Below are 26,828 nucleotides of genomic sequence, written 5' to 3'. Positions count from 1 at the left end.
TAGGGATGGGTTATGATTTTCGAACATTGGATTAGTCATTAAATAATAAAAAATCAAAAAATCACTATTGTCTTTTCATAATATATTTAGTCCTATATATATTCCTCTATTTTTGCCGGCGCCGGTGAAACGTGTGTGGCACATTCAGTTCTGCCTTTTCCCGCATGAAGGCAGTATAGCGCTGTGAGATGGGCTGGTGCAAAAAAACAACAAAACAACAACATGCAGAGCCCAGTCTGCCACAGACGTCAAAAACAAACAACTTGCAGAGACTAATACAGCCGTAGCTGTAGCACCCAGCGGAAGGTGGGGACCTTGGCCCGTCGACAAATCAACAATCTATGGCTAGCTTTGTCACCAAACGAAGCAAGTTTGATGCTAGCAGACGTGCAGAGCTAACAACGGCCCTCATCTCAAAGATGATAGCTAGAGAAATGCTTCCAATCAGCTTTGTTGAAGACGAGGGTTTTCAAATTTGATGGCATTTGTTGAGCCCGAGTTCATGGTCCCATCCAGAAAATCCATTACCGCTACACTGGACAAAACTATCTGGTCATAATGCAAGTGAGCTGCGCACCGGCATTTAGCTCAGACATCCGGAGGGAGCTCGGAGTAGGGCCGCTGCTCCTTCGCGTCGAAAGGGGCCAGCTGAGGTGGTTCGGGCATCTGATCAGGATGCCTCCTAGACGCCTCCCTTTGGAGGTTTTCCGGGCATGTCCAACTGGTAAGAGGCCCCGGGGTAGACCAAGAACACACTGGAGAGATTATATATCTCGGCTGGCCTGGGAACGCCTCGGGGTCCCCCAGGAAGAGCTGGAAAACGTTGCTGGGTTTATAAACCTGCTGCCCCCGCGACCCGGCCCCGGATAAGCAGTAGAAAATGGATGGATGGATGGATAGTCTGTATTTATGCATGTCTGTCACAGAAGGAGAGAACTCACCAGGGGCTTGAGGAGGAATGAGAGGGTTTTCTTCAACCACGTAGGAAGGTAGTAAGGGAGAACCTGGGGTCTGAGACAGGGGTCCAGAGGGCCCCCCTTCCTAAAATAGAAGCAAAAAGGGATCATTGGCACACAACAGAAAAATGTGTTCAAAGGGATTATAATATGGTCAAAACATTTCACTCAAAAGCACAAATGTAAACTTCATGGTGGCGCTAGAGGAAAAGTCAGAGGATCACCAAAGTCATTAGGGTTCATCCATTAGGGACTATAATCAATTCATGGTAATCCATCTGATAGTTGTTGAGTTGTTGGACCAAAATAGTAGACCAGCCGTCAGAACTATCTATCCCCCCATCCAGTCTCGGCAGATGGCCGCCCGCCCTGCGCCCGGTTCTGCTCCAGGTTTCTTCCCAGTAATCGGGGAGTTTTTCCTGGCCACAGTGCGCTTGGTGGATACTGTTGGGTCTCTAAACTATGGTGTACGGTCATAGACCTGCTCTATATATAAAGCGTCTTGAGATAACTTCTGCTGTGATTTGACGCTATACAAAAATAAATTTAATTGAATTGAATTGAACAACATTTCAAAACATTTTGGATTATTCATTCAGGAGTGAGTGGAGGGGTACTCAGTTGGTTGCAATCTGCCACCACGCCACTAGATGTCACCATATCCTACACACTGTACCTTTAAGCCATTTATCAAGCAAAAGCACTTACTGATTGCATCTTTTCAAATGTCAGAATTTGCTACTTTTCTCTGTTACATCTGTGTAAATGAAATATAATTGGATTTTAGACTGTTGATCGATCAACACAAGCAATTTGTAGATGTCACCATGAGCTATGGGAACTTGTAAAAGGCATTTTACACATTTTTTTTGACATTCTGAAGAGTAAACGATTAATTAAAGTAATAAATCAAAAGACAATCTCAAAAGATAAAAAAAAATGAAAGCTGCAAGCAGCGATGAACAGGTTCTCGCACCCCCGTGTTGTTCTGGTGTTGTTGCTGGAGGTTGGTTGACAGGACTATTGGACACTGCATGAAAGAGTTAATCACTTCCTGTGTCCAATATATGGTGCTAAGGAACACATACTAATTATACATTATGTTGCTGTATATCAAGTGTTGACCACACAATGTAAATTTGATGTAAATTGAATCATGTTTGTCACATGAGACTTGCTTCATGTTGCCAGTATGTGGCACTATGACTTAGTGTGTGTATATGTGTGTGTGTGTGTGTGTAGTGCACAGTATTATATGTGCATGGATGAGTAAAATATGATTTCCTGCTTGGAGTATGTGGTGCTGGAGATGAAATATTAGACATTTTGTATACATTTGATGAACTATGTGTTACCTAGACTTCACTAGGCCTGTCGCAGTTATACATGATCGCAACTATTTGAGCTGACCGCGATCATTTTGCACTATATTAGATTCCACAATCTGAAGTGCATTAAACTAACAAATGCCATATTTCCGTTATGTTTTCCACATTGTTTTCCACCGTTTTTAGCCCATCTCATTGCGCCCTTGTCTTCTGCAATGGTTAGTCAGCACCTGACTGGAGAATTAGCGCCCCCTATCGTTTATCTTGATGCGGTCAAATCAGTTCACCACTTCTGATGCATGTGCCAAGTTTCGTGAGTTTTTCGAGTATCTGTAGCCCCTCAAAAATGCGCTTGAGTTATATAAAAACAAGACTAATTCCTTGAATTGCAATAGGGCCTTCGCACCACTCGGTGCTTGGGCCTTAAAAGGTTCTTTATAAGATATTCAGAGAATTAATATAGCAGCATCAACTATTTGCTATGTAAAAATATAGAGGAATAATGTCTACCTGAGCAGAGAATGAAGTCACTCTCCCTCTGTGTGTTTTGTAATCTGAGATTCTCCGTGCTTTGTTGAAATAGCTGGGCCTGCCATGTGTTCCATTTAGTGCATATGAGTGTGCCCCACTGGCTAGTTTACAGACGCTGCTCTGCCGCCATTGCGGAAGCGTAGCACTCACCCTCTGTTTACCCCTGCCCAGTTTAACACTGTTGGCTCTGTCAGCAATGTTGCCTTTGTTTTTACTGTTAGCGCTGTTACAGTAGCACCGTTAGCTACGAGCCGACGGCTTAGCTGTCGCCATTTTGAGAGCCGTGCAGAGGCACTAGAAATGCTCTAGAAAAACTGACACTTCAATTACACACAATCTTCAAATTAATTAGGTGATTAACAAGGACTACACTGACTAAATAATGTCTTAAAGGGAACTTGAACTCACAGTTTTTGAAGCAGGGAGGTAGTTCCGTCTGCGAAGAAACCCCTTATGATAAGATCAGTTAGAATGTCATTGACCCTCAGAGGAGTGTAGGGCACCAACTACAGGCAAACATGACAGAGGGAAAAAGTATCCGCATTAAAAACACATAGCTCACATCACATATTTAATGTGGCCATAGATCATATTGTGTGTGTTTGTGTGTGTGTGTGTGTGTCTTACAGTGTGCCCTGCTTGCTCTAACAGAGCTTTGACCTCTCTGACGCCTCGGGCCATGCTTGGAGACGGTTGTGTGTGGCCGTCGTTTTCTAGGTAACCGATCCTGAGAGGTTTGGAGCTCTGGTATATCTGAGGACAAGACATTTCCATTCTGTCAGATCAGTAGGGAGACAGGGCAGTTGGGGCCCTCAGAATTGTGTCTCTGCACTGTTCACGAATGAGGGTAAAATGGACTAGGAGATGGGTGGTTCGGTGCGGCACCTGCAGTTATGCGGGCATTGTACCAGACCGTTGTGGTGAAGGAGCTGAGCCGGAAGGCAAAGCTCTCAATTTACCAGTCCATCTACGTTCCAAACCTCACCTATGGTCATGAGCTTTGGGTAGTGATCGAAAGAATGAGGTTGCAGATACAAGCTGCTGCTCCTTCGTGTCGAAAGAGGCCAGCTGGGTGATACAAACATTTCCAATAACTCCAGGTCTTTTGTAAAGTCCAAAAGTCCAAATGTATTGGAAAAATAAAAAATTCACATTTTTATCTAACGAAATATCCATATTTGCTGGCATTTTGCTGATGGGATATATTGAAGAAAATAAAAGAAACTAGTCCGCCCCAAGGGCAATGCCCATATCTTTTTGTCCGCTACCGGCTCATGTGCCAGGGCGAACTAGACAGATAATAAACCCCAAAAAACAAGAAAACAACAGAAATAGTCCCACAGCAAGAGCAGCTAATGGCCGACTAATGCTCTGCCTATTAATTATCATCATCAAAGCATGCCTGTTTTTGTTTGTATTTTATTTTGTTCAATTCACCATTTCACAGGGGGGGGGTTATGTGCCAGACTATTTCTTGGCCAGAGACTCCAAGAGAGACTCCAAGAAGTTACTGGTCCCAGCCAAGAAATACTCTAGTACATACTCCCTTGTAGAACAGTTTATAGTGGACACACCTGCATATTGAAAGGTATGGGTGGAATGGTGGGGTCCAAAGAAAACATGTCGTCACAGAGCAGAGCCTGCATACACAGTGCCAGACTTTCCACATCCCTCGCCAGTGGTCCAGGACTTGACGACACTAATTTAATAAGAAACATAAGAACAATTAACTTTGGGTTACTTAACGTAATCCCTGGTTCTTTGATAACAGAGTGAGGAGTTTCACTATGGGAATCGCCTCGGCGTGACCAACTATGGAAGCTCCAATGACACCACGTCTGTCAGTGACAGAACTGTGTTAGGGCTACGCCCCCTCATAATACCACAGTCGACCGACTCTTCACAAATCATTCTAGACCAGTTTCTTTCTGTGTATATGCAAGGAGGGAAGTGATGGTGAAACACCTCACTCTGTTATCAAAGAACTGGGGATTACGTTAAGTAACCCAAAGTTCTTTTTCTAACGTTGTTCAGTGTTTCACTATGAGAGATATAGACCCCTCCTGTATTGCATATATTTCTTGAAGCCATAAACGATATTGGTCTGGATACTGGACAGTGAACATCACAGTGAACTTCACAGAGACCCTGGCGCGTTTGCCTCTAGCACAGCCTTTGCCAATGATGGCCCCGAGACATCCAGCCTGTAAAGGAATGGTGTGCCTCGACTCGCACCACTTCTCAAAAATTCGCCACTTACCACTGTAAAGAAAGTGAGTGGAGGAGGCCATTGAACTCTGAATGGTGTCAATGACCTGTTCCGGCAGGCCTGCAGAATTCAGGTTCCATCTGTCAAAGGCCAAGCCCAGAGCGCTATGCGGTCTGGGTGAGGGTGTTAGATCTCCCCTCTCGCCTGGGACAGAAGATCCCTGCTTATGAGAAGAGGCCACGGCTCGCCCGCTAGAAGCTGTAATATTTCCACTACCCAATGCTTGGACGACCACTTTGGTGCAGGATTAGCAACTCTCTCTCACCCTGGCCAGAGTGGGGGAGTTCAAGCTGAGAGGGGGGAATGCATAGAGCAGCATGTTTGGCCATGAGTTGGCCAGAGCATCCGCCCCCAGAAGTACATTTACGTCTGACAGGGAGAAAAACAGTGGACAGTAAGCGTTTTCCTGCGAGGTGAAGAGATCTACGGCTGCCCGGCTGTATTTCTGCCAAACCCGCTCCACCACCTGCGGATGGAGAGTCCACTCTCCGTACAGGGACAGAAGATCTGCACCCCTGTTTAAAACGCCTGGCACATGTGTCACTCAGAGGTTCATGAGCCTGGTGCTGCTCCACATGCTTATCTTCTGAGCTAACCTGTGCAACTGCAGTGAGTGAGTGCCGCCCTGGCAGTTGATGTACGCTACCACAATGGTGTTGTCCGGTGGAACACACCAGGGTCTCTGAAACATGAACTTGGGGGCTTTGTTCCACCTCCATCCCCTTTCTTTTTTCTTTGTGGAAGGGGAGAGGAAGACGCAAGGGGTGTTAGGTCGCACGCTTCTTCTTCCCTTCTCCGGGGTAGAATGGGCGGTTTCTTGCTGCAACTGCAGCAAAAGAGTGTTTGCCCCATGGCTTAGGGTTTTCTGACCAAGGCTGATGGCTAGTCTGTTGACCAGCTGCCTGTCTCTGCGGCCCGGCCCGCCCCGCCCCCTGTCTCCCCTTCACTGCTGCAGCTGCAGCAGTGAAGCCAGCCCTTGTCCGATACGTTAGCCGTAAGGTATAATGTCACACAGTCACCAGCTACACCAGTAAACAAATAAGTTACTTAGAAGCACTCAAAGTACTTACTCAGCAAATCCAGACTAAAGCTGGGAACTGAGTTTGATGACGTATTCCTTAACGGGTCTTCTGTGAACTGTTGAGTAGAAAATCCAAGCTAGCCTAGATGAGCTGAGGGAGCTTATAGTTTCTTAAGGGGAAGAAAGCGAGAATGATTTGTGAGGGGGTCGGTCGACTGTGGTAATATGAGGGGGCGTAGCCCTAACACTGTTCGACCTGACTGTCATTGACAGACGTGGTGTCACTGGAGCTTCCGTAGTTGGTCACACTGAGGTGATTCCCATAGTGAAACACCAAACTACTTTTTCAGACAACACTTGGTATGTAGGCAATGATGATACGACTGTAACTTACCTGATTTTTGCCCTCTATAAATGGGTCTCAAGCCCCGTGAACTGATCGAGACACAAAGAAATAAAACATCTAAAACTAAGCAAAGATCAAAGTGTCATGACTGTACAGTGATTATCCAAAACTGACTGAAGCAGAGACGCTCACCTAAGCCGACGTGCTGTTGGCTTGAGGCCACAGATCCCACAGAATGAGGCAGGAAGACGGACACTACCCCCTGCATCACTGCCAAAACCAAGCAGGGAGCCCCCGGCAGCGATGAGAGCCCCCTCCCCACCGGACGAACCTCCGCTGGTCTTCTGGAGGTTGTGGGGGTTCACCGTCTGCCCATAGATGGGGTTCCCACAGTCATAACTGGAGATGAAATATAAAAAAGACAAACAGATCACAGCCTTTGCACATGCAAAAACAAGTGACACAGTGTCACAGCTTATATTTGCGATAAATTGATTGAGAAATTATTTACTTCAATAATGTTTGGGGAATGTTGGTTTTCACAAAGGGAATAGCTCCTTGTCTCTTGAGAACTTTAACAAGCACGCTGTCCTCCTGGGCAGGCTGGTCCAGATTAATGATCAAACCGCAAGACGAGTCATAATTCTTGTGTTGTAAAATGAACACAGGCAAAGAGAGCAGTGTTAGATAAGAGCACATTTTCTCATAGACTTCTATACAATCAGACTTCTTTTTGCAACCCTGCTGGCTCTTTCGCATTGGCTTCACTTTTTAGACCCAGAGGTTGCCGCCTGGGGGGAACACATAATGCTGCTCTGTTCTGTTCTGTGGAAAGAAATTTTCCCTTTGGGAACAATACAAATCTATCCATCTATCCAAAGGTAATACACAACTACAAAATACCTTGTATGCATAGTTTTCTTTGATGCTAACTGGAACTCCATACAAGAGACCTCGCTTGTTGGAGGAGGCAACCGTTTTCAGCTGGTCAAAACTCTCCAACAAGATCCCGGTGCAGCAATTGAGATCTTTGTTTACATCCAGAGTCTGTGGGAAAAGAAAAAAAAAAAACAGCACAGACAGGTTCATATGTATGATTTCCTCCAAAAGTCTGGTTTTGTAGAACACGAAAGTCAAGTAAGAAATGTGCAACCAAGTAAATCAATATTGACTTAGTAACAATGAGAGAACACTAAGTGCTCTGTAGAGTTAATGATTCATTCAAGATATTGTAATGATAACCTTAAATTGGAACATTGAGCTCTACTAGACAAACAAAACCAGATTATTTATAAACATGATTGTTCTGTTTTGGTGATAAATGATTAGTGTTATGATGGTTTTGAACCTTTTCCATGTAAGAGTAAAACACGTCCTCGGGGCTCAGCGAGCCGTCCTGCAGGTTCTTCGTCAGCTCAGACAGAGACAGCGACAAGATGAAAGCAGAGTCGGTCACTGGATGCTAGAGGACACACACACACAAACAGACTATGACACAGTAACATGTGTGTGGGAAATGAATTCACACACAGACAATAATCATCCCTTTCATAAATTAGCTAAATGTTCTTAACAGATGACAAATATTGGGCAGCAACAAACTATTATTTTGATTCTCAGCTGATCTGCTGATTATTGTCTGCATTAATCGATGAATCATTTTGTCACTATAAATAAAAAGCACTATAGATTATCATATTGTTTGTTTTGTTTGATCAACAGTCTAAAATTGAACAGACAATGACAGATGCAGAACGGTAGTCCAGATATTAACATTTCCCAAAGCTCGTAAGCATGTCGACAACAAATGATGCAATTTAGTTATCTGTCAAAAACGTAATGTATACAGTATAGGTCTGAATTAAAAGCAGTAAAAGCATTGTAACCCTCTAAACACGCCCTCAAGTCTCATTCAACTCTTACCGACTTCTTGTACTGGAGAACAGCCTGTTCAGCCCGCTGCAGGCTGTGTGCTCTCCGGTTTCTGGCTCTCTGCATCTTGTCTTGCATCTCTTGGTGGCTGTAGACCTTCTGAACCAGAACCACCAGAGCTCCCACACCGCAGGCAGCAGCCGTCAGTAGTGCCGCGGTCCAGTTGTTGAGCTCCACTCTCTGAAGAAACTGTTTCACGTTTTCCATGATTCCCCCCATTTGTCTTCTCACTCCAAGCACAAGGATGAAACTGAGGGTACAACAAACAGACTGGTGTTGGATCATTCATGATTATTTGTTGGATTAGCAAGTCAACAACCAGGCGTGGTTAAATTACATATTAGCTCCAGCACCTCAGGTCACTAACCAATTTGCTCAAACTACAGCCAGGGAAGAACCCACCGAAACCGGTAGAGCAATAGCATTTGAAAGGTAGAGGCAGAAGTGCTGCCTCAAGTGAGTCATTTTATCTTAAAGATCAGTTTGATTTAAAGTGGCAATCCTTAAGATTTCAGTCCTGGTTTAGAATTGCTATTTGAGTGAAACAGTGGAGTTATTCTTAGTCTTTTTTTTTTATACATGAGCATAGAAATAGAATAGAGAAAGTATATTTCTATTAGAGATACGTATTAATAATTAACCGTTTAACCGTTATCCGACATTAAGAATTTTAACCGATTAATGCTTTTGGTTAAACGTTTAAAAGAAATATCAAAAATTAATTAAAAAGCCGAGCAAAACTCAGAGGAGCGGCTTGTCACTTAAAGGAGAAAAGCTGTTCCACTTTAACAGCCCACCTTAAGGCAAGGCAGCTTTATTTGTATAGCACATTTCAGCAACAGGGCAATTCAAAGTGCTTTACACAAACATTCAAGAACATTGAGACAAAGTACAAAAGAACATTAAGACATAATTAAAACAGTCATAAAAATATAAAAATGTCAAAGACTAGAAAATAAAAAGCAAGCTAAAAATAAAAGCTAGAATAGAAGCTAAAATAGAGTATAACACACAAGAGTAAAAGCTCTAGTGCAGTATAAGATAATTATCTGGTTTAATAAAAGGCAGCAGCAAACAAGAAAGTTTTAAGCTTTGATTTAAAAGAACTCAGAGTTGGAGTTGGTCCTGCAGTTTTCTGGGAGCTTGTTCCAAATATTTGGTGCATAAAAACTGAACGCTGCTTCTGCATATTCAGTTTTGACTCTGGGGACACTAAGCAGTCCTGTTCCAGATGACCTGAGAGGTCTGGATAGTTCAATACATAGCAGAAGATCAGAAATGTATTTTGGCCCTAAACTAAACTGGAAAAACAAAGTTCGGAAACTTGTGTTTGGTGGATTATTTCTCTGTTGTTACAATGCTAATTGTCATTGTATTTTATATCGTTGGAAAGCCTGTTTATTTACCTTCGCAATGATGTCCAACTTGTAAGGATCATGCATTTGTGGGATGAGCAGCACAGCTGATTATGTGGGTAGCGCCCAAGAAAAATTTGCCAAAATGCTCTAAACAGTGTATTCTCATAAGGCTACCAGGAAGCCTGCAATGACTGCCCTTCACCGTCAGGCTCGTTTGCGCTGGTGTCGACAACACAGACAATGGAACCTGAACATGTGGGGGAATGTCATGTTCAGTGATGAGTCCAGGTTCTGTCTGCCAAAGTTGGACGGCAGGGTGAAAGTATGGAGACGACGCGGAGAACGCTATGCTGATTGTAGCACCGATGGAGTAACAGCTTTTGGTGGGGGCTGTGTCATGGTGTGGGGCGGCATCTCCCTCACTGGCAAAACAAAGCTTGTCATCATTGAAGGCCATCTCAATGCAGTGAGATATCGGGATGAGATTCTGCAGCCAGTGACGATCCCATATCTCCACAATCTGGCACCTAACTTCATCCTCCAAGATGACAACGCTCGCCCCCACAGAGCCAGGGTTATCACAGACTACCTCCACAATGTGGGAGTAGAGAGAATGGAACGGCCTGCCAAGAGTCCACACCTGAACCCAATTCAACATGTGGGATCAGGTTGGGCGTGCTGTACGTGTTAGTGACCAACACAATCTCGTTGGCTGACCTGCAACGAATCCTGGTTGAGGAATGGAACGCCATCCCACAGCAACGTGTGACCAGGTTGGTGACCAGCATGAGGACGAGGTGCCAGGCTGTTGTGGCTGCGTATGGATCTTCCACCCGCTACTGAGGCTCCTGACGGTGTATTAAATGAATAAAGTGTAAAATAGCCAATATGTCTTGTTTGTTCCTTGTTACTGATGGAGAGTTCAATCATCCAATCCACCAAACAACTCAAAACAAGAGTCAATACCAACAGGAGAATACACTGTTTACCATTGACGGAGCATATTGGCAAATTTTTCTTGGGCGCTATCCACATAATCAGCTGTGCTGCTCATCTCACAAATGCATGATCCTTACAAGTGGGACATCATTGCGAAGGTAAATAAACAGGCTTTCCAACGATGTAAAATACAATGCCAATTAGCATTGGAACAACAGTGAAATAATCCATCAAACACAAGTTTCCAAACTTTGTTTTTCCAGTATATTTAGTGCTTCGTAAACTAGCAGGAGTATTTTGAAATCAATTCTCTGAGAGACAGCGATCCAGTGTAGAGACCTCAGAACTGGACTGATATGATCCACTTTGTTGGTCTTAGTGAGGGCTCTAGCAGCAGCGTTCTGAATCAGCTGCAGCTGTCTGATACATTTTTTAGGAAGACCCGTAAAGACGCCGTTACAGTAGTCAAGTCGGCTGAAGATGAATGCATGGACTAGTTTTTCTAAATCCTGCTGAGACATCAGTCCTTTAATTCTTGCTATATTCTTCAGGTGAGAGAAGGCTGTCTTTGTAATTGTCTTAATATGGCTGTTAAAACTCAGGTCAGAGTCCATGACTACAACAAGATTTCTGGCTTGGTCCGTGCTTTTAAACATTACAGATTGAAGGTGAGCACTACCCTTTAATCTTTCCTCTTTGGCTCCAAAAACTACGATCTCATTTTTGTCTTTGTTCAGCTGAAGAAAATTCTGGCACATCCAATTATTGATTGTTCAATGCACTCACTCAGTGCTTGTATTGAGTCTGAGCCAGAGTAGCAAGGTACAGAAAGTTGGTTCGGGCTTGGTTGGCTTGGTCATTTATTCACCGACAAATAAACTGTATACACACTACAGCTACGTTCACAGCTATAACGACAACCCCACACTCACCGCCGCCACACACACACGGTCTGTGGGACACTCACTAATGCTACTTTAAGAGAGGAGATTGCCAGACTAAAAACTCTTAATATGCTCCGCACCTTAATTGGCAGACCAGTTTGGTCTATGCAGGAAGAAATCCCTTTTTAAAAAAGAGACAGGGTTGAGTAGTTTTACAGGTCACACTAAATAATTATCTAGTGGCTGACACTCATTATCAATTCAGTAACACAGTAAAGATTCAGCTGCTTCTGGAGTTCATGTTAGGTCGGGCTACAAAGTCTAACCAAATGCAGGAAGTAGACATCTGACCCTTTTTGCCAACAGATAGCAACACTAGGATCAATTGTGTTCATTTTTAAAGTTACACCATCGCATCCTTTGTTCCCTCCTGTGTCCTGTGTCTCCGCTAATAGTGAAGCATCACCAGATGAAAACTGTCATTTCAGTGACAAATTTCCAGGCAGGACTTGAGCAAATTAAATGTTGCACTTTTTAAAAATGAAAGACGTAGAAGAAGGTCTGCACACTGTAGCTCCCTTTAAGTGCAATTTATTAGCACATCTTAGCTAGTGACGTTTCGAGCACAAGCTCTTCTTCAGACTTTATCAGCAATTTTTAAAAAACACCTCAAACAGCTTCCCTTCTTTGTTTTCCTTGTGTAATAATCACATGCATGACAGTTACAGAGCAAGTGTTTTTTCAAAGTGGCAATAAATTATTGTGAGGCAGTCATAGCAAAAGGTTCTTCCAACTTAATATCAATTTTATCTCTAAGTAATCAGTTTACAGAGGTTTAGCTTGACAAGAATTATTTAGGGTACCAAATTATATTGGATATGTAAGGGATAATGTGCAGCGAGCCTCGCGTTGGGGTCCACCTTCTGCATTGCACCGCACCGATCTGGAACATAGGGTGATCGCCCGTCCTGAGGACCGGAGGCCCAGCACCTCACGACATGCTGAGATCGGCATCCAGCCGACAAGCTCCAACTACGGCTAAAAGAACTCTGAATCCTGCAAACCAGTTAAACAATTTATTTTATAAAGAAATTGGTTATTTGATTTATGTGTGTATATAAAACAACTCAAATCACTGAAGAAGTCTGTAGCAACCCTAAGATTAGGAGACTTAATTGATTAATATACAATTTTGAAGTTTTTCCTAGTTATCCAAAATTGGGTGGCGTCCTAAATTTCCATCCTAATTGAAATTAAGGTTGAATTCTTATATTGAAATTAATGTGTATAATAGCTGAAGCTGAGTGCCATCACTCTCCTTTACCTTTGTACCGATCTGGGACACAGGGTGATCGCCCGTCCTGAGGACCGGAGGCCCAACATCTTAAGACATGCTGAGATCGGCATCCAGCCGACATGCTCCAACTACGGCTAAAAGAACTCTGAATCATGCAAACAAGGTCATCTCTCTCACTGCTATGCCTTTATGTCCTGATTGCTGACCCCTAAAGTACGCTGCAGCTCCACACAACGTGCTGAAGACTTGGTTCCAGCCATCCATCTGCAACCGCTTGTCCCGTTAGGGGTCGCGGGGGGGGCTGGAGCCTATCCCAGCCGACATTGGGCGAAGGCGGGGTACACCCTGGACAGGTCGCCAGTCCATCGCAGGGACACATAGAGACAGACAACCATTCACACCTACGGGCAATTTAGAGTCAACAATTAACCTAACCTGCATGTCTTTGGACTGTGGGAGGAAACCGGAGTACCCGGAGAAAACCCACGCTAACACGGGGAGAACATGCAAACCCCACACAGAAGGGCCCCAAGCCGGATTCGAACCTGCGACCCTCTAGCTGTGAGGCGCCAGTGCTAACCACTGCACCACCGTGCAGCCCCTGGTTCCAGCCAGTGTGAAGAAAAGAAACTTTTAAGGAAAGACTTAAAACAGAGGACATTTTGAACTGGCAACGATGCCAGGAGAGCCCTCCAGCTACGAGAGAGACCAGAGAGACAGATTAAGATCGGAAAAAACGATTGAAATTAAGGTTGAATTCTTATATTGAAACTAACTGTGTATAATAGCTGAAGCTGAGTGCCATCACTCTCCTTTACCTTTTACAACAATTCAGGGGTTTATGATTCATAATTTTTAGTTATTAATTATAGATCCATATTTTTATATCCATTAATGATTATTAATCTGCTCCATGCAATAATGCTACACCAGTTAACTTCTAGTATATAAAGTCAGCTACGAGCACCGAACCCTTACTTGGAAATGCTGGGCAAAATTGATTTTGTGAAGACCATTTATTATTTCTTTGAAGAGGACAATGTATTCTGAAATCTAGGAAGATCCATCTTAAAAATCAAAATCAATGTCAAACTTGAGGGATGTTGCTGAGCACATTTCACTTAAGTAGAAGGAGAGTTGTGGAAAATTCTGTAATGACCCTGAAACAACGCCAACTGTTAAAAGAGATTTTAATGGAATACAACATTACATCTTTGTATCATGAATGAGAATCATTTGCAAGCCACATTTATCAACTGAACTCATCTTGACCGAAGAGTATTATTAATCATAGTCTATTTGAAAATATTTGAACAACATGCTGAGGTGGCTGACACAGAGCTCCGCTGTACTAGACTAGTGTTAGCCAAGCTATTACACGACTACAGAATTATTTCACATCTACTAATGTCCAAACAGGATGCTGAATTTTGCAAAAAAACAAAACATAAAGATCATCTAATCATGCTTGTCATGTCAGACTCTTAACTTTAAAGCAAACGTGTTTATTAAAAGCAAGCAATGTCTAAGTTTATGTTATTAGTACAATACAAATGAAATGTTAACATTTTGAGGTTCTTCAATGAAAGAATTAAACAAAGAAGGAGAGAATTCCAATCAGTACAAGTGAATCAACTTTAAAAGGGACATATGAAAAACTCTTTTTCAATGCTTGTGCACATACTTTTGGGTATCTGGAGTGTCTACCAACCTACAAACTGTGAAATACGACAACCAAGTCAGTTTTTTGTGGGCTGCCTAGATCAGAAAACATGTGATTCAACAAACCATTCAGATTTGGCTCCCCTTCCTACGTCCCATGCAGGCTCATTAGAATACACCGCCCACAGCTTGAGAGCTACATTTGCAAAGGTGCACCAACTTTGCAAATTTTAGTGCTTTTAGTGTTTGTAAATTGTATTTTGTCTCTGTCTGTGTCTGCAACTTTGTGTTCTTGCTGCTGGCCGTCTTGGCCAGGTTTCCCTTGGAAAAGAGGTTCTTAATCTCAATGGGACTAACCTGGTTAAATAAAAATAAAATAAAAATATTTTAGCGTTTCAAACAGAGGTTTAATCAGACAGACAGTATGAATAAAAAAATAAAGTGTATTTTTTTAACATTAAAGCATGTGAACATGTTCTAGTAGAAATCCAAAATACAAGTATGAACCTGATATGTCCCCTTTAACAGTTTCACTATTAGCATTTATTAAATCTTTATTAAGACTCTAAAAAGCCAAAGAGCAGAAAATGCCTAAGTTTATCCTTGTAGAGCAGAAGAGTGAAACTCAAAATATTAAAGATTTTCAAGTACTCAAATACCTTTGCTAAAGCAATATTAATTGTGTTAACTCCTACTCATATTTACTTTTGATTTATTGTGATTAACAGGTGTAGTTGTTTGTGTTTTTCACATTCACTGGGTGTATTCAAAACAAATTTGATCTGAAGACCCTGAAGTTAGCAGCCCAACATGTGGCCTCCAGACTTTACTTTCTGCTCTGTTTAACCAGCTGTTCCACCTCCTTCATTAAGCGCAGGCAGAGCTCATCCTGCCACGGCAGGGCGACACACTGCACCGCCACGGGCAGACCCTCACCTCCAGACACAGCCTTAAACACAAACACAACATCCAGTCAGTCAACAGTCAGCAACCAGAACCACCACAGTCTCCTGCCTCCATCTACTGACCAACTGTGGAACTACTGTTTTAAGAGAGTCACTTAAATAGCCTGAATGACCACAAAATGGCTAAAAAGAGACACAAAACAACTACAAAGAGAGCAAAACCACTAAAAAGAACTGTAAAAACCTTTTCTTTTTCTTCATAGTCGTCTCTTTCAGTCTAAGTGTCTCTACTTTGTAGGAGGGGTGTGGGCCCTTTTACATATCTGAGTCCTGGGGCCCGTTGTCTCATAATCTATCCATGTCTGTAGGCTATTTGGAGTTACAAATAGCAGCAATTTAATGATATAATTTCATATTAGAATGAACACGTGGTTTAATATTTTGTTTATTGACATTAATCTATAACACTGAAAAATAATGTGTCACAAGTTATTACAATTGAGTAGGCTCAATAGGCAGTGGTTTAATAAACAGACCTTGACAAGTTGTCCATATTTTTCGTCCGAAATAGTTGCAGGTTTAAACATAAATACGACCTCACGTTGTGTCAATCACGTTTACACACCAACTCCACGTTCAATGAATGCGCTCTTTCAGTGCGTTCATGCACAACACTGTGTATTTCAATAAAGCCAGAACATTTTGGGGTGGCATCTGGGGTGACCAATCAGATTGTAGAGGTGGCACTGGCTAGTCTCCTAAAGGGAGTTGCGAAACCCATGGGACACAGATACAGGAAACTGACTCTCAGTACATGTGTCCTTTCTGAACTGTCTCCGGTCTAACTCAGCCTGAAAAACAGATTAGGTAGACTACAAAGGTAGTATGTATTACTATACCTGTTTGAAGAGCTTTTCCCAGTAGTCCTGATGAATGCCCTTAAAGTGCTTGAGTTCCTCCTCATCCTCTGCCGTCACCGTGGAAACAGTAACAACGCCAGCAGGAAAGGTGAGTAGATTGTAAAGCATTGTGTAAGAGAGAACAACTGGAAGGACAGAAAATATAAACAGGTTATACACTAATATCATTGCTGTTCTGTACAGTAATCATGAGTATGATGCAGGGAGATAACTCCCTAGCTCTTTGGAGCAGTGGTCTGCCTTTTATGGTGTATTGTACGTTTCAGTGCACCGTACTGGTAAGCTTGCTGCAGTAGAGGAAGTTATAGGCTGGTCCGATCACAGGGCACAGCAGCACGTCAATGTTGCATCTTCTCCAATCTGCTATTGTTTCCTGAATGTAGTCCTTATGAAAACACAAGAGTATTCAAAGTCCCCTGTATGCATTCATACATGGACAAGCATCATTAGCTGACAACTAACAGTACCTCAACAGCAGCATGCTGCTTCCACAGATCTGCAACAGATCTAAAAACAAGGCAGAGAAAGAATTGGTATGTTTTGGCATTTTGCGCATTACATGCAATGTGTGAGTAACAAAACCTCAAGAGCAAACTGTCACGTCAAAATCACTTTCTTACCCAATTCCAGAGAGAGCACTGAGCATGGCAGAACCACGAGGAGACTGCAAAAGACAAGACATAAACACTAAGTATCAAATCACACTGTAAGGGCCCTATTTTAACAATCTATAGTGCAGGTCTAAAGTACATGGCGTAAGTGCATTTAGGGCATGTCCAACTCCACTTTTGCTAGTTAAGCAGCGCATAATCTGGGAGCAAAGTAAGGCGCAACGGGCAAAGGGGTTATATTTAGTCTCTTAATTAATCATAGGTGTGTTTTAGTTGTAACAGGTATCAAACCAATCAGAGTGTCATCTCCCATCCCCTTTAAAAGCCAGGTGCGCCTGCATCAGCCACATTGCTATTTAAAAGGCTGATTGCACAGATGGGCGCAAGTACATTTGCTACTTACACAACGTGGGTGCTGTGCGTGAAAATGACAACTGCGTTGGTCTGAAACTAGCAATGACAGTTGCGCTGTGCTGTGTGTAAGACAGGGCCCCTAACTGTTTTACCAATTAACTGCCAAGGAAATATTCAATACTCAGCGCCCCTGAGGAAGAATTATACTTTCTTTAGTCTGTATTGGTGCATGTCTGTCACAGAAGGAGAGAACTCACCAGGGGCTTGAGGAGGAATGAGATGGTTTTCTTCAACCATGTAGGAAGGTAGTAAGGGAGAATCTGTGTTTTGAGACAGGGGTCCAGAGGGCTCCCCTTCCTAAAATAGAAGCAATAAGGGATCATTGGCAAACTAGAGAACAATGTGTTCAAAGTGATTTTAATATGGTCAAAACATTTCACTCAAAAGCATAAATGTAAACTTCATGGTGACGCTAGAGGAAAAGTCAGAGGATCACCAAAATCATTAGGGTTCATCCTCCAGGGACCATAATCAATTCATGGTAATCCATCTGATAGTTGTTGAGTTGTTGGACCAAAGTAGTGGACCAACCATCAGAACAACATTGCAAACATTTTTGAACATTCACTAATCAAGCAATTCTTAAATTAGAGCATTCTTTATCAAGCAAAAGAATCTAGAGATTTACAGCTTTTCAGCTGTAAAATGAGAAAGTTTGTGACCCGGTCATCATGTTTAAAACAGTTGAGGAAACCCCAAGCACCGCCCACCAGCCGGAGCAAACTTTCTCATTTTACAGCTAAGCAGTACATTACAAGATGTTTCTGAAAACATTTGAGGTGAGAAATAGGCATTACAGTAACAGAATATTGATTAATATTTGATCAGCGCTGCCTAGTTTGACCGTTTGATTGGAGTTTGCGAGTGACTGACAGTTGCCTTTGTTGAAAGAACAGCCAATAGGAACACTCTCTCTCTGAAATGGCCTGTGATTGGCCAAAGTCTCCCGTCACGGGAGAGATTAGATTTTTTAAAGCCTGAAAACAGAGCCATGAAGAGGTGCAGAAGTTTAGTTATCTCTCAGAACACTTGAATTACAATATGCTGAAAGGTTATTATGGAATTTTTGCCCAATGATGCCAAAAACATTCTGCCTGCCCTTGCTTTAACGCTATTGCTCTGCCGGCCCTGTTGTCTTTGTTTTTATTGCTAGCGCTGTTAGCACTGTTAGCTACGAGCCGCCGGCTCAGCTGTCGCCATGTTGAGAGCCGTGCAGAAGCAATAGAAATGCTCCCAATCTTGCATTAAGCATCCTTAAATATGCTTATTCTCTGACACTTCAATCATCAAGTTAATTACGTAATTAACAAGGACTACACTGATTAAATAACTGGCATCTTAAAAGGAACTCAAACTCACAGTTTTTGACGCAGGGAGGTAGTTCCGTCTGCGAAGGTACCCCTTGCAATAAGATCCATCATAACCTCACTGATCTTCAGAGGAGTGTAGGGCACCAACTACAGGCACAAATGGCAGAGAGGGAAAAAGTAACTGCATTAAAAACATACTGTATAGTTCACATCACATATTTTATGTGGCCATACATCACAGTGTGTGTGTGTGTGTGTGTGTGTGTCTTACAGTGTGCCCTGCTTGCTCTAACAGAGCTTTGACCTCTCTGACGCCTCGGGCCATGCTTGGAGACGGTTGTGTGTAGCCGTCGTTTTCTAGGTAACCGATCCTGAGAGGTTTGGAGCTCTGGTATATCTGAGGACAAGACATTTTCATTCTGTCAGATCAGTAGGGAGACATCTGAGAGGAAACGCACAGAAATAGTGTCACTTTTGGTACATAACTAATAAATATTTATGGATAGGCGATTGAAGCTTTTTATCTAAAGGCTTTAGTTTATTTACTTTAATGAAGGCACAGTAAATGAATGGGTGAACTGCTACTGATGAACTGTAGGTTTAATTTGTGTGTTTAAACATGCCTGAACTCTATCTGCTCATAGTCCTTTTAAATCCTGCTTGTTAGTCAGTGTGTCCACAAATTCAGTGCTTTGCTCATTGTCAGAGGGTCGGATCCAGGATGTTTTTTAGAATCATGATGAAAGATAAATACAAACATGGATAATAATGTGCCTTTATGTTGCCCCTGCACATTATATAGGTGAATTCAACTCGTAGTCACAGCAGAGCACATTCCCCCAGAGTGAACACTTTGCAAACAACAGGCAGCAAAGCTCAAGGGACTTTTCATTATGTTCCTTTCCTCACTCTTTGCGAGATGAGACAATGGGCCTCATGCAGCAACCTTCTCTTAAATTTCTATTATATTTTCTCTTAATTTTCTGTTAAGAGATAAAAAATAAGAGAAGTCAACTCCAGATGCACCTTAACCACCCAAATCTGCTCTTACCCAGGTGTGCTGAATGATGAATCCCACTTGATCATAAATTGGAGGCGTGTGGCCGTGTACTCTAGCACTTGCCCAAGAATTGGAGAGATGCCACCAAAAAATGCACTTGCACATTGAACTTTGATAGATAGATGGATAGATAGACTTTATGGATCCCAAATTGGGAAAGTAGAACAGTAGTAGCGAAATCGAGGTACTGTTAATAAAATTGGAAAAAATAAACATGATTTTCCAGAGCGTCAGTACGGGCATTACAGGAAAATCAAAAAGCATCAAAGAGCAGTAAGCCAGAAGCTGAACGCACGCATATCATCCAAGGGTTTTTATAGTCTTACTTGGGATCAGTGGACCAATAGATTTCTTTAATAATTCAATCATCATAATTACTCTAAAACATGGAATAATATAAATTTGATTATATGATATTCATGCGTTTCCTTGCGTTGGACTGTGAAAACAAGATCTTTTAAATTATCTTGGTAAGAGTGCTAAAATGTTCTCTTACCTAAGAAAAGAGTAAAAATAAGAAAAGATTGGAGAATGCCAGAAATCAATGGCTACTAATAAAATAAGAACAAATCGTGGATACGAACATGAGGCCCAATATTTTGAACCACAATTACACAAACATCTCTGGTAGCTAGAAAGGAAACTGTAGTTTGGAATGTCTGACAGAAAACTGATGCAAGGAGTCTTTCCAGATTCCACAGCTGTCAAAGGAAATGCACGTCATCACTATATACCCGTAAAGTGATATGTACAGAGATCTGTGTTAGGCCTAACTTGGCACAAGAGCAGCCTCCACTCTTCTGGGAAGGCTTTCCACACAACTTTGCAGGTACTTGGTCAGGGTTCAAACTTGATAAAACATTTCTTTATGGACCTAACTTTGGGCACAGGGGCATTGTGATGTTGAACACAGCCCTATTATTGATAATAAGTAGTTAAAGCCAGCAGCCAGTTGGCATAAAGACTAAATATTTCAACTAGCAGGTAAAAAGGTAACAAAATCCGCCAACCACCACCTCGAAAGCGCACTTATTTACACAATGTATCTTGTTTGTTTAATCTGTGCAAAAACCAAAGTGTGAAAACGTCAAATCACCATTTCACAGGGGGTTATGTGCCAGACTATGTCTTGGCCAGAGACTCCAAGACAAACTCCAGAAAGGTACTTGTACCAGCTAAGAACAGTAGAACAGTTTGTAGTGGACACACCTGCATATTGAAAGGTATGGGTGGAACGGTGGGGTCTAAAGAAAACATGTCGTCACAGAGCAGAGCCTGCATACACAGAGCCAGACTGTCCACATCCCTCGCCATGGGTCCAGGACTTGACAGCACTAATTTCATAAGAAACATAAGTAAAAGTAACCACACTTTTTCAGACAACACATGCAGTATGTAGGCAATGATGATACAACTGTAACTTACCTGATTTTTGCCCTCGATAAATGGGGCTCAAGCCCCGTGAACTGATCGAGACACAAAGAAATAAAACATCTAAAACTAAGCAAAGATCAAAGTGTCATGACTGTACAGCGATTATCCAAAACTGACTGAAGCAGAGACGCTCACCTAAGCCGACATGCTGTTGGCTTGAGGCCACAGATTCCACAGAATGAGGCAGGAATACGGATGCTACCCCCTACATCGCTGCCTAAACCAAGCACGGAGCCCCCTCCCCCGATGAGAGCCCCCTCTCCACCGGACGAACCTCCGCTGGTCTTCTGGAGGTTGTGGGGGTTCACCGTCTGCCCATAGATGGGGTTCCCACAGTCATAACTGGAGATGAAATAATAAAAGACAAACAGATAAAAATCACGGCCTTTGCACATACAAAAACAAGTGTCATGTGTCACAGCTTATCTTTGTGATAACTTTATTGAGAAATGATTTACTTTAACAATGCTTGGGGCAAGTTGGTTTTCACAAAGGGAATAGCTCCTTGTCGCTTGAGAACTTTAACAAGCACGCTGTCCTCCTGGGCAGGCTGGTCCAGATTAATGATCACACCGCAAGACGAGTCATAATTCTTGTGTTGTAAAATGAACACAGACAAAGAGAACAATGTTAGGTAAAAGCACATCAAAGACATAAACCTGAAATGATCTGCCATGCTCTCTGTCTCCAACAAGAACAAGCTGTCCCGCATACTGCTTCCAAAATCATTGATCTACCAACCCCTAACCTCTTAGATTTCAATGACAGAGCCATCACTCGCATGGCAATCACCATGACCCTGGACACCCCCCTCAACCCTCTCTTTACTCCTCCCCTATCTGGATGCAGAGATGGGACACTTAAGCTGTGTTTCCGCTGCATGGTACGGCTCTTCCTCGACTCAACTCACTTTTGGCACCGGCCCTTTTCTCTATGCCGTGTTTCCACTGCAGATAGTTCCCCTTCAGTGTATGGGGGATTCTCAGCTGATCGCTGTAGCGACGGCACGTGAAACTGCAGTGACATCATCTTCAATGGGAAAGTCGCTGAATCATTTCAACGGCAACAGAGGAGCTGCACTTTGTGTACATAGTGTGTCCGACGTAACATTAGTTTTGCGAGCTGCCCTTTTTAAAAAATCTGGGTCGAGTAAAATAAAAATTGCGGTCACCATTGGGCGGGTTTGTGCAGGATGTCCCATGTCCACCGGAGTGGTTCTATTGGTACCATCCACAACTTTTGCTAATGGAATTGCAAAAATAATCGTTCTAATGACTAACGAACTGAACTGAACTGAACTGAACTGAACTGGACCAAAAAGAAAACCCAAGTAATTAATTCACTCATCATGTGCAATATCAATGATATCAATGATATCAATGTATACCACTGTGCAATATCTACATCTTGTACAATATCAACATTTCATATTTCATGTACAACAATGTCTGTCTACTACTATATTTTTTACTACTATATTTGTATATATTTATATTTAAATACAAACACAAAAGTCTGTCACTGAGTGATGAAGTTACACGATTGGTCGGCCAATTGATGGAGTTTCCTCATTGGCTGTAGCTCTTACAAAATGAACAGTACTTTATGCAAATGAGCCCGTCCAGCACGATGCGTCCGGCTCACGAACCTTGGTCCAAGCTGTCAAACTAGGCAATCTAGTTCTAATGAAACGAGATTCAGCAGTTGCATAGCCGTTTTCTCCCTTAAAATGTTTTAAGAAGTAGATTTTGGTGGATTGTTTAGACGATATAACAGAAAGTTTACGAGCAGACCGCCATGTTGTTTCCTGTTTGAAACGGCGAGCAGAAAACCAGGGAATAAATCAGGTCCATTTAAAAATAGGGCATCCTCCTTGTACATCCTCGTTGCGGCTGACTGAGGTTTGTTTTGGTTGAAGGACACGGAACAAATACGACGTCACGTTACTCAGACTACAACAACAAGATGTAGATGTTCTGGAGGTACACATAATGCTATTCTGTGGAAACAAATTTCCCCTTTGGGAACAATAAAAATCAATCAATCTAAAGATGCAGCTAATACTACAAAAAATACCTTGTACGCATAGTTTTCTTTGATGCTAACTGGAACTCCATACAAGAGACCTCGCTTGTTGGAGGAGGCAACCGTTTTCAGCTGGTCAAAACTCTCCAACAAGATCCCGGTGCAGCAGTTGAGATCTTTGTTTACATCCAGAGTCTGTGGGAAAAGAAAAGAAAAACAGCACAGACAGGTTCATATGTATGATTTCCTCCAAAAGTCTGGTTTTGTAGAACACGAAAGTCAAGTAAGAAATGTGCAACCAAGTAGATCAATATTGACTTAGTAACAATGAGACATACACTAAGTGCTCTGTAGAGTTAATGATTCATTCAAGATATTGTGATGATAACCTTAACTTGGAACATTGAGCTCTAATAGGCAAATAAAACCAGATTATTTATAAACATGATTGTTCTGTTTTGGTGATAAATGATTAGTGTTATGATGGTTTTGAACCTTTTCCATGTAAGAGTAAAACACGTCCTCGGGGCTCAGCGAGCCGTCCTGCAGGTTCTTCGTCAGCTCAGACAGAGACAGCGACAAGATGAAAGCAGAGTCGGTCACTGGATGCTAGAGGACACACACACACACACACACAAACAGACTATGACACAGTAACATGTGTGTGGGAAATGAATTCACACACAGACAATAATCATCCCTTTTATAAATTAGCTAAATATTCTTAACAGATGACAAATATTGGGCAGCAACAAACTATTATTTTGATTCTCAGCTGATCTGCTGATTATTGTCTGCATTAATCAATGAATCATTTTGTCTAGAAAAAGCCCTATAGATTATCATATTGTTTGTTTTGTCTGATCAACAGTCCAAAACCCAAAATATTAAGTTAATTATCATATATGACAAAGAGCTGAAACTATTTTTTGGTGATCAAAATAGTTGCCAATTAATTTTCTGTCAATCTTCTTATCAATAAGCCTTTTTCACACCAGACATTTTGATTCGGCATAGTATGAAAAGAACAGGTGTTATACATATATCTTACAATCTATACCTTAAAGGTACCATATTGTGCTCCTTTTCAGGTTCATACTTGTATTTTGGGATGTGTTTACATTACTTGTTTGCTTTATTGTTAACCTTATTTTCCCCATACAGTCTGTCTGAATATGCCTGTATTTACCCTCTGTCTGAGATGCTACGTTAGCACATTTCAACGGAAATGTGTGGCTTGGCAGCTTCGGTCTGTGTTTACTTCTTGTTAGCTGATGTCATTCACACACACTGTAACTGAATGTCTACGTTTAAAACTGTGAAGGTATATATATATATGGTAGATTTGTGGCATCATTGGTTAACCAACTAAATACTAGACAAACCTCCCTTTAAGGTACATTTTGAACTGATAAAAATGTGTGATTAATTTGCGATTAAATATTTTAATTGATTGACAGCCCTAGTTCCAATGTTTGCTTGCTTTAAAAGTTAAAGGCAGCATATGTGAGACAGAATAAATACACTAATTATAAGTAAATTATAGACAGTTTCAACGGAGTTGCATTGCTTGGCAGTTTGGGGCCATGTTTACTTCTTGTCAGCTGATCTGAGACACATCTGTAATGTTTACAACTGTGAAATGGTCTAACAGCTGTGTTGTCCCATCACTCTCCCATTGGTTTTATTGAGCCTGGCTGTGCAGGGTAACCTTACCTCAGCATTTTAAACTTTAACCAGACCAGCATGAATAACAAATACTTGTGTGGATGCAGAGTCTTTAACAATAGACCCTGACCCTGTATTGTGCAGTATTGATCTTGCTCATTTGATAATATATATATGGACTAAGGCATAATCTATAAGTAACATGTTATTGATGAGCTCCACGTGCTATAGGTCAAAATGTCTGCGATGAGAATAAACCATAGGACAGACAATGACAGATGCAGAATAGCAGATAATAACATTTCCCAAAGGTTGACAACAAACGATGCTGTTTAAGTTATTTGCAATCAGTGTCAAGTAATTAAAAGCAGTAAGAGTAGTATAACTTTCCCTCTAAACACGCTTTCAAGTCTCCTTCAACTCTTACCGACTTCTTGTACTGGAGAACAGCCTGTTCAGCCCGCTGCAGGCTGTCTGCTCTCCGGTTCCTGGCTCTCTGCATCTTGTCCTGCGCCTCTTGGTGGCTGTAGACCTTCTGAACCAGAACCACCAGAGCTCCCACAACGCAGGCAGCAGCCGTCAGTAGAGCCGCGGCCCGGTTGTTGAGCTCCACTCCCTGAAGAAACTGTTTCACGTTTTCCATGATTCCCCCCGTTTGTCTTCTCAGTCTCAAGCACAAGGATGAACGCAGGTTAACTGAGGCTACAACAAACAGACTGGTGTTGGATCATGCATTATTTGTTGGATTTGCCAGAGTTATAAAGTGAACTAGTAGGCGCGGTTAACGAGTTTAGTTACATATTCATCGTGGAGCTCCAGCAGCACCTCGGGTCTGTAGAACCAGTTTACTCAACTACCGCCGGGGAGGAACCCACCCACACTGTCCGGACAGCAGGTTACTGTAGAGCCGGTAGAGGGCGACAGAGAGCCTCAAGTGACTCATTTTATCAGTTTTATTTTTTTTTTTTTTTTTAATGTCTTAAAAATATTATAGAAATTTAAAAAGCAAAATGTAAAACCACAGATTAAAATATTAACCACTATATGTACTTTTGTGTACCTGTTAAATTTAAATTCACAGAGGTTGATTTTTTTTTTTAATTTGGGAGAGTCAAAAGTGAGTGTAGTTGCAGAAACACCCAGACATAGAATATAAAAATGTTATTTATGTGTACACGAGTTTCTTTTTAAGTTATTTTTTTGGGGGCATTTTTCCATTTTTATTGACAGGACAGTGGATAGAGTCTTGAAAGGGGGGAGAGAGAGAGTGGATGCTGAAAGGGCCACAGGCCGGATTCGAACCCGGGCCGCCGCGGTCAGGACCAAGCCTTAATACATGGACGCCCGCTCTACCAACTGAGCTAACCCAGACGCCCTGTGTACACGAGTTTCATGTTTTCAAACTTGTGTGCATAGTTCCATTTTGTGTCTGTACACAATGGGGATATGTGGGAATATTGTAATACTTTAATTAGTGGGCCATAGACTCAGTCACCATTGTGTTACCTCATTTGGCTACAGATAGTGACTTCATTTCTTTTTTTTTTTAGTACAAATTTTCGAGATTGCCACTTTAAAAACTGTAATATGCTCCACACTCCTTAGTTGGCAGACCAGTCTGGTCTATGCAGGAAGATGTCTCTCATTTTCATAAATCACTTTTTTTTTTTTAAAAAAGAGACAGGGTTGATTAATTGTATAGGTCACATTAAATGATTGTCCAGTGGCTGACACTCATTTAATATTTTATTACACAGTAACGTTTCAGATGCTTCTGGAGTTCATGTTAGGTCGGGCAACAAAGTCTAATCAGATGCAGGAAGTAGTGAAGGAACTGGCCTTCTACCTCCGAGAAGTCAAGGCCCAGTTACGTGCTGGTTAATCTTGTGTGACAAAGAGATTTTCCAAACAGCAAATATGCTGTTATGCCTTAGTCCAAATGCTGAGGTCAGGTTAAC

General features: G+C 42.0%; 2 protein-coding genes across 4 annotated transcripts in view; both read right to left on the bottom strand.

Annotated features, from left to right (window-relative positions):
* LOC119488568 (vitamin D3 hydroxylase-associated protein-like) overlaps positions 1–25,921 on the bottom strand; it is a 29,665-nt gene extending 3,744 nt beyond the window's left edge. The window contains exons 1-11 of one of the 3 annotated variants that reach the window (XM_037770346.1): positions 25,558–25,921; positions 8,375–8,633; positions 7,800–7,913; positions 7,355–7,498; positions 6,963–7,054; positions 6,644–6,850; positions 6,500–6,540; positions 4,390–4,514; positions 3,443–3,568; positions 3,224–3,321; positions 942–1,041 (exon numbers count right to left, since the gene is read on the bottom strand). In XM_037770346.1, the coding sequence (XP_037626274.1) occupies positions 942–1,041; positions 3,224–3,321; positions 3,443–3,568; positions 4,390–4,514; positions 6,500–6,540; positions 6,644–6,850; positions 6,963–7,054; positions 7,355–7,498; positions 7,800–7,913; positions 8,375–8,602 (1,275 nt within the window). In that variant the 5' untranslated portion in view covers positions 8,603–8,633; positions 25,558–25,921. Of the gene's footprint in view, positions 1–941; positions 1,042–3,223; positions 3,322–3,442; positions 3,569–4,389; positions 4,515–6,499; positions 6,541–6,643; positions 6,851–6,962; positions 7,097–7,354; positions 7,499–7,799; positions 7,914–8,374; positions 8,634–25,557 lie in introns of those variants that run through there. The other 2 variants (XM_037770345.1, XM_037770347.1) reach the window with 2 other exon arrangements.
* Positions 14,925–25,559, bottom strand: LOC119488569 (vitamin D3 hydroxylase-associated protein-like). Its single transcript, XM_037770348.1, has 15 exons — positions 25,298–25,559; positions 23,698–23,811; positions 23,254–23,397; positions 21,636–21,769; positions 21,313–21,519; positions 21,169–21,209; positions 20,953–21,077; positions 18,955–19,080; positions 18,733–18,830; positions 17,571–17,670; positions 16,969–17,012; positions 16,816–16,855; positions 16,625–16,733; positions 16,328–16,473; positions 14,925–15,472 (listed from the first exon to the last, which is right to left on the bottom strand). The coding sequence occupies exons 1-15, from the start codon at positions 25,511–25,513 to the stop codon at positions 15,350–15,352; spliced, it is 1,767 nt and encodes a 588-aa protein (XP_037626276.1). The 5' UTR covers positions 25,514–25,559; the 3' UTR covers positions 14,925–15,349.
* Positions 25,922–26,828: the final 907 nt, after the last annotated feature.

This window comes from Sebastes umbrosus, chromosome 5 (assembly GCF_015220745.1).
Source record: "Sebastes umbrosus isolate fSebUmb1 chromosome 5, fSebUmb1.pri, whole genome shotgun sequence".
In the NCBI taxonomy this organism is placed as follows: Eukaryota; Metazoa; Chordata; class Actinopteri; order Perciformes; family Sebastidae; genus Sebastes; species Sebastes umbrosus.
The sequence above is the reverse complement of the archived record's forward strand: the minus strand, read 5'-3'. Positions and strand labels throughout refer to the sequence as shown.